The sequence below is a fragment of the Myotis myotis genome, unplaced genomic scaffold (genome assembly GCF_014108235.1).
Source record: "Myotis myotis isolate mMyoMyo1 unplaced genomic scaffold, mMyoMyo1.p scaffold_m19_p_9, whole genome shotgun sequence".
NCBI lineage: Eukaryota > Metazoa > Chordata > Mammalia > Chiroptera > Vespertilionidae > Myotis > Myotis myotis.
In genome coordinates this window covers 80,578,521-80,585,913 of record NW_023416401.1, presented here as the reverse complement: position 1 = coordinate 80,585,913, position 7,393 = coordinate 80,578,521, and the positions used below count along the sequence as shown (strand labels likewise).

Below are 7,393 nucleotides of genomic sequence, written 5' to 3'. Positions count from 1 at the left end.
GGAGGGACTCCACGCTGGGTTTTCCTCAAATCGCACATTTCCCTCCCCTTCTGTCAGACCCTTCCGGGGCGGCACTCACAGGGGAGACTGCCCTGAGGAAAGTGAGTGCCTGCCACATTGCTAGTCACTCTCCCAGGAACCCCAGGGCAGGTCTTCCTGTAGATCCCGAGGTCCAGGCCCCAGGCTCCCTTCCTTCACGGACCCATCTGGGCCTCCCGGTCACTGGATAAACACACGGGGAGGAGTCAGTCCACCACAGGCCAGTCCTTCACAGTGAGCTCAGCTCGCAGCTGTGACCCGAAGTGAGAGACGAAAGGAGAAGGTCTGGACTTCCTCTTGCGTGCTGGGAGAGGTTTGCTGTTTTATTTCAGATCCTCAGGAAGGAAATGAAAGAGGAAGTGGGAAGCAGACCTGCTGGGCCTGGGGCAGGGATGAAGGAGCTAAGAAAACCTCAGTTCCTCAGTGGAAGACCCCGTCTCGCAGGCTGGCTTCCCCGGGCCCTCCAGAGAGCAGCGGGGGCCATCTGGTGAGCATGTGCACTTAGTGAGCAGTGAGCTTCAAAGGGTGTTAGGTTTGATCCAGCAATTGAGTTTATACTCCTCCCCCAGGAACTGGCTTTTCAGGTCACTTTCACTATGGACATTCCCTTTGCTGAAGACCACATTTCACTTTCTGCAACCACATTCCATTCTCTCCCCTTCCGGGTCTGCATAAAGAAGTCTCTGCCCAGGGAAAAGCCCACCAAAAGTCCTTTAAAAGCCGCTGATTGCCCTGACCAGTTTGGCTCAGTGGATAGAGCATTGGCCTGCTGACCGAAGGGTCCAGGGTTCGATTCCAGTCAAGGGCATGTACCTTGGTTGCAGGCACATCCCCAGTGGGGAGTGTGCAGGAGGCAGCTGATCGATGTTTCTAACTCTCTATCCCTCTCCCTTCCTCGCTGTAAAAAATCAATAATATATATATATATATATATATATATTTTTTTTTTTTTTTTAAAAAGCTGCTGACTCCTGTCACTGGGTGCTGGAGCCATCCAGGCTCAGTCACCTGGTGTGTGGATGATGGAATAAATTCATAGTCCCTCACCACTCTGGCCTCTTGCGTTCCTCCTTCGGCGACCTAACAATGGGCTGCCGAGGAAAACAGAAGCCGGGGCCTGGACGCCATATTATAGGAAGGCTGTGCATTTAGCCAATTCCAGACTGATTCCCAGGCTGAGCACATATTCCAGCCTTGGCAATGCAGGGAAGGCCTTTCTAACCTGCTCCGGATGCCGCTCCATCCCTAAGCAGTCAAAGAGCAATGCCAGCAAGCCTGAGATTTCTGCCACTCGATTTTAAGTACAAGAGAATTGGCAGACAACACAATCCTTTATTCTACCCTCTTCTGTTCTCACACGGAGAAATTTAAATTCTGGAAGGGAGAAAACTCAACTGTAACCAGGTTGTAACAGGCTAGCAAGAAGCTAGGAGGATTCCTAGACAAGTGGAATAGGGAGACGGAGACAAGAAAATTAAGCAAGGCCAAACAGTTTAGGCAACATGCAGCCAGCTTTGTGAATAGCAAGCTCTTATCTTTCCCAACCAAGGACACTTGAAAACAAATAGTTAATACCTCTCCTCTCTAACCAGAGAATACGCAGCTTCAATCACCTGGGAACTGCTAAGGCCTGAGGCGTGGGAGGGGGAAGGAAAGAAAGGAGTTTAATTTCACCCACTAAACAAAAAACTCAGCTGTCTTGGAGAAAGAGAGAGAAAAGGGGGACTTTTTATCCCACTCACTGCACAGAGAAGCCAGCAGTTTCCGGGCTTGTCTAGATAAAATCTGGAGGTGTTTCTCATAAATTCTGGGAACGCTGTAACAAAGTAAAAGGGAAGCCCTGAGAGCTAATCTGTACCAACATATCTGGCAGAGGAATCTTGAAAGTGTTGTAGGCTGCGGACTGACACCAGGTGTCTGACCGGTGGGGTCAGACCAAACCTGGGTTCAGCAGGAAAGAATTCAGAGCAACACCCAAACTGTAAGACAACATTTATTGGGTAAATGACAGGGGTAGAAGAAGTAATTCCTAGGAGAAATGGGCTTAGGAAACAAGTTATAGAGATAAAAGAAGGGCCGTTAGAGCTTGGGAGCCAGGAAGCTCATGGTAATGTGCCTGGGGAGAAGAAGGGAGAAGGGAAAAGGAAAGGAGGGGGAAGGGAAAGGCATGCTCCCTGGAGGGAGAGGCACTGGGTCTTCCATCCTAAGGGTTTTAAGGGCTATGATTTTAGGGGCGGTCCCAGGGGAAGATCTTAATAGAATATTCAACAACTTTCCAGGTGTTGTGGTCTCCACTGACTGATTGGCCAGCACCAGGGCAGAGGGGACATTATTCAATGCAGCTGGTCCTGACGTCAGCCGTGGCTGGTTTGGTTATTTATCTGGGCCTGGAGCTGAAATACAACTGAAGCCTAGATGTTATCTCTAGGGAGGAAAGGTCAGGGGGTCCCAACTGCATGACCAGGGATATGCTAGGGGCGGAAAAGTCATCCTGGGGGGGAGGTCCCACCCTGTAATTGGTTGTCCATTGCTAGGCACCGGGGGCTTTCCATCCTGGTGACCTTTTGTACCTGGCTGTCGTCCTTGCTCTGCTCACGTCTGTCTAACTGACTACAACAAAACCTATAGACAGGAAAGTATAAAACCCCTTGAACTCCCATTAGGCTCACTCCTCAGATTAGCTGAGAGCCAGTCTGTGCTTCATAAGCAAGATGTATTTTGATAAATTGACTTGCCTTGCTTCTTTAATAAATTTACTTGCTTTTATTTCTTTAATAAATTGGCTTTATTACAATGCAGATGTCCAGTGTTACTCCTTTGAAGTCTTTCCTATGAAACTGGCAAGAACCAGGGAGGATATAGCCCTCTCCCTCCAACTCAGGGGTCTGTTAACACCTTTTCTGGCATTTCTGGTGTCTATAATGAGACCAGTTAATGAAGAAGGCCAGTCTAAATGTTGAGAATTCAGACTACTTAACAAATCAGTTTTAGAATCCCCAGGTGATTCCAAAATTTATCAAAGAAGAACCTTTTCTCCCATAAATTATTTGTTTTGTTTTGTTTTGTTTTAATCAATGCCTTCAGGTCAGGATTTCCATACCCGCAAAGGATCCTATCATTAAAAAATGTGTTATCTGCACTCATTGTTTTCTTCTTCTTTATTATCATTATTTTTATTTTTATTGATTTCAGAGAGAAAAGGAGAGGGAGAGACATAGAAGCATCAACAATGAGAAAGAATTGTCTATCTGCTGCCTCCTGCATCGCCCCCACGAGGGATTAAGCCCCATTACCAGGCACATGCCTTTACCAGAATCGAACCATGACCTCCTGGTTTACAGGTCGACTCTAACCACTGAGCCTTGCCAGCCAGGCTGTTTTCTTCTTCATGAAGTATCAACACCGAAACCTTGAGTGTGTTTTGTAATTTACTGAGCTCTTATGTGGATCTTTGGAACTGGAATTATTGAATGTTTCTGAGAACCAAGTGCAAGCCAAAGGTTACATAAACAAATGCATGACTAGCTAGGTGCTTATCAGTAATGGTAAGTCCGATGATTGTCATGGCATCTGTGCCGATGCTGGAGGGCAAACATTGGAGCACCTCTCCCAGCTTCCACCCTAATCAGGCCTGTTCATGGTTCCCCAGCTGGACATTGTTCACTCCTGTTTCTGTTCCTTGTTCGGCCTCACCCATCACTTTCTAGACCCCATCTTCTCCATACCCAGCCCACTTCCCATTTTCACAGAAAGTAAACAGATTTGGTTCACATCCTCTTTCTGATTGAATGAGTGTATGGGATATACTGACCTTTTCTAACTTCCATTTTGATATGTACAAAACAGGGATTATGTTTCCCAGAATTGTCTGGAAATTAACAGAGGAAGCACATATAAAAGGGCCTGGTAGATGCTGGGAAAGCAAAGGTTTCCTTAAAAACAAAAGTTACCTTAATTTCTCTGCCTCCATCCCTCTAATCGCACTCTTACCCCATCAATCCTGCAGCATTGCCCTCTCCCCACCCACTCTCACAGCCTCAGAGTGACAGGGGATTAAATGTATTTAGCACTGTCATAGTGACTTTAGGAAGAAACCCACATATTCATAGGATGACCCTTTCTGTGCAGATCCCTTAACATCTCTAGGCAATCCTTGAACACTTAACCAGCCATGGGAATCTGGTCAGCAGGACAGGAGAGTCAGAGTGAGGACCTCTGATTCAAATACAAATATGTCAACATAAGAAACGCTCAAACCTGTAAGTATTTTTTATGAGTTTATTTAAGCCAATCTGTCAACAATTTCAGGGAAGCAAAATCTCAACAGCTTGAGAAAATATTCCAGAGAATGGCAGTTTTGCATCTTATGTTATACATGACAATCAAAAGAGAAAGAAGTAAGTGGGTTACATGAAATCCATTAGTAATAGATTAGAGAGGCGGGAGAGAGCAAAACGGGAAATCTCTGGGATTGGAATAAAAATAAAATGATAGATACAGGCTTCTTTTACATAGGTGCTTATAGGATAGTTAACAGTCAACAATTAAGTCTATAACAATAACAATGAGAGAATTTGTGATCTCTGACCCTGAAGGTTCTGGAAAAAGGGAAGTTATCAGGTTGTCATAGATACAAAAAGATAATAGACAGGCTTAATTGAGGTAAAGATTGACTTTTGTCTAAGAAGATTTTAGCCTAGGACCTACTATAAACTGCTTTTAGTTAAGTTTTAATTTCAAACTGTTATAAGACAATGAAAAGCTGGGAAAATTCCGGGACAAATGTATCAGGGTTTTACTGGTGACACGGGCTGTGAAAGAATTCACAACTAAAAGAATGTGTGTTTTGTAATTTATTGAGCTCTTATGTGAAAGAGAAGGTACAGAGAGGAGGTTTACTTTACTTTCCAAGGGAGTAAAGGGCCAAGTATTGCTAATCAATACAGGACAAGGAACAAAGAGTGGCTTCTACTTTTAAATTCTTTTATTTTATTTTATTTTATTTTATTTTATTTATTTATTTATTTAATATTTCTTATTGATTTTTTACAGAGAGGAAGGGAGAGGGATAGCGAGCCAGAAACATTGATGAGAGAGAAACATCAATCAGCTGCCTCCTGCACACCTCCCACTGGAGATGTGCCCGCAACCCAGGTACATGCCCTTGACCGGAATCAAACCCGGGACCCTTCAGTCCGCAGGCCGATGCTCTCTCCACTGAGCCAAACCGGCCAGGGTGGCTTCTACTTTTAAAGACCAATCAGTTGCTGTTGACAGGTAAGAAGAAAGGGAGGGGGGTCTTGTTGAAGTTGAGCAGATATTGGGGGTTGTCTTGAAAAGCTACAGTTTGTTTGCTTTCCAGGAAACAGTCTTCTGGCAGATGTCCTAGAGAAGTGTCTTATCAGTAAAACAAGCTTAGAACAAAAGTTATGAAGAGTTCAACGGAGGCTTGTTTGAAGCAGTGTGGGGAAGGAACTTTCTACTAACTAGAAACTCCTTGGTGGGAATTACCCCTGAGTTGTGAAAACAGCAGGGAGGAGGGGGATGTAAGAATATAGCCTTGAAAGTAGCTTATCTTGCCCACAGTTTGAACAGAGAAGCAGTGTGAATCAGAGGAGCCAACAATCTCAGGGTGTAATTACCAGGTGATTCTCATAAATTGTGGAAGGCCACAGCAAAGAAAAAGAGAGGCCTTTTCCTGTCCTTACAAAGTGGAATAGGGAAACTGAGCCTGGAAAATTAAACAAAACAAAGAGCTTTGCAGTTCACTTGTAGAAGGACTCTATCTTGAGAACAAAGGATTAAAACCTCTCCTCACAAATGCAGGAGAGGAGGGGGAAGAGGAGGGAGAGAAGAGGATGATTCTAAGTGCAACTAGAAGACACAGAGCTAAAGCAACCTGAAACCAACTAAAACAGTGGTTCTCAACCTTGGCTGCACAGTAGAATCACCTGGGAATCTTTTTAAAATCCTGATTTCTGGGCCTCATCCTCCAGAAATTCTGTTTCTTTGTTACTAATGTTGTGGCCCCACCCCATAACAAAGAAACAGAATTTCCGGAGGATGAGGCCCAGAAATCAGGATTTTAAAAAGTAAGAGCTTATGAAAAACGGGAACATTTTAGGTGGGAGCATGCAACTGAGATGGTCTTGTTCTCTGGCAGAGTTCTTCCAAATGTCATGCCACCGAGAAGCGACCCTTTCCTGCGGCTTTTCCTCAGTTCTGCTTCATAGGCGCGGGGATGTTGGCAGACGCCTGCTTAAGGTAGGCCAGGGAGCCCTGCGGGATGTCGGCGGGCTTCTTGTGCTGCCCGTTGATGTCCTCCAGCACCTGCTGCCAATGCCGTAGCTTGGTCAGGTGCTTCTGGACCAGGGCGTCTTTCCGCTGCAGCTCCTTCTGCAGTTCCAAGACATCCTCTTTGATAACTTGCTCTGGCTTCTGGACAGATAACTGCAATCTTTTTTGTAGAAAAAAACATTCTGTTTGTCTTGCAATATCCAGAAATTTCTGGATACACTGATCAACACCAGTTCGAATTTCCTCCTGATCCATGCCATTGACATAGTCTTGACTCACCAGAGAAGCAAAGCAAGCCTCGAAAGATGACTCCAACTCATCCACCAAGGTACTCGGAGAAGATCTGGGAGCACCTGGCGCTGCCTGAAGAAGCGAGGCCTGGCCCAGGAGGCCCGGCGGTGGGGGCGGGGCACCGAGTGGCTGCCCGGAGAACATACCTCCCAGCGGAGCCGCCATTTCTGAAAATCCAAGTTCTGTCTTTTGTTGTCTTGTTACATCTGTATTTATACCAGTTGATTTTAATCCTGTCAATTTCTATTCCAAAGATTAGGGCGTTTCCATCTCCATTCCAGGGAGTAAAGATTATGTAGCTTAAGGGTGATTGTTCATAGTTAAAGTGATTAACTACCCGCCTGGCATTTAGTTAAGGGGTTTTATTCCCTCCCTAACTTCAGGGAAAAATCCCTACCTGGGGAAACAACCTTTCTCGGGGAGGTGGTCCTGTTTAAAACACATAGCACTAAGAGGGGGAGCAAACCGTATGCCATATACGCCAGGTCCCTTGAAACATAAACTATGCAGATGTTTCTTCCCTGCAGCGACTGTGTCAAGCAGCAAGGGTGGACCGGCTTCCGGCATACTATGACAGATAGGACAGGCTGCTGCAAGCCTTTGGCCATCATATCCAGGTGTTTTTCCTAGTTATTCACCATCCATCTCTATAGCTATACAATATTCATCCAGATTAGATCCATATACAATTCTACCAGTGGAATTATCAGGGAGGTATTTGCCTAAGGTGGATTCCTTTATAATAGATATAGTCAGAAAAAAAAAA

General features: G+C 45.2%; 1 protein-coding gene across 1 annotated transcript; it reads right to left on the bottom strand.

Moving 5' to 3' along the window:
- Positions 1-6,143: 6,143 nt before the first annotated feature.
- Positions 6,144-6,896, bottom strand: LOC118663472 (mediator of RNA polymerase II transcription subunit 28-like). Its single transcript, XM_036323125.1, has one exon. The coding sequence runs from the start codon at positions 6,790-6,792 to the stop codon at positions 6,256-6,258; it is 537 nt and encodes a 178-aa protein (XP_036179018.1). The 5' UTR covers positions 6,793-6,896; the 3' UTR covers positions 6,144-6,255.
- Positions 6,897-7,393: the final 497 nt, after the last annotated feature.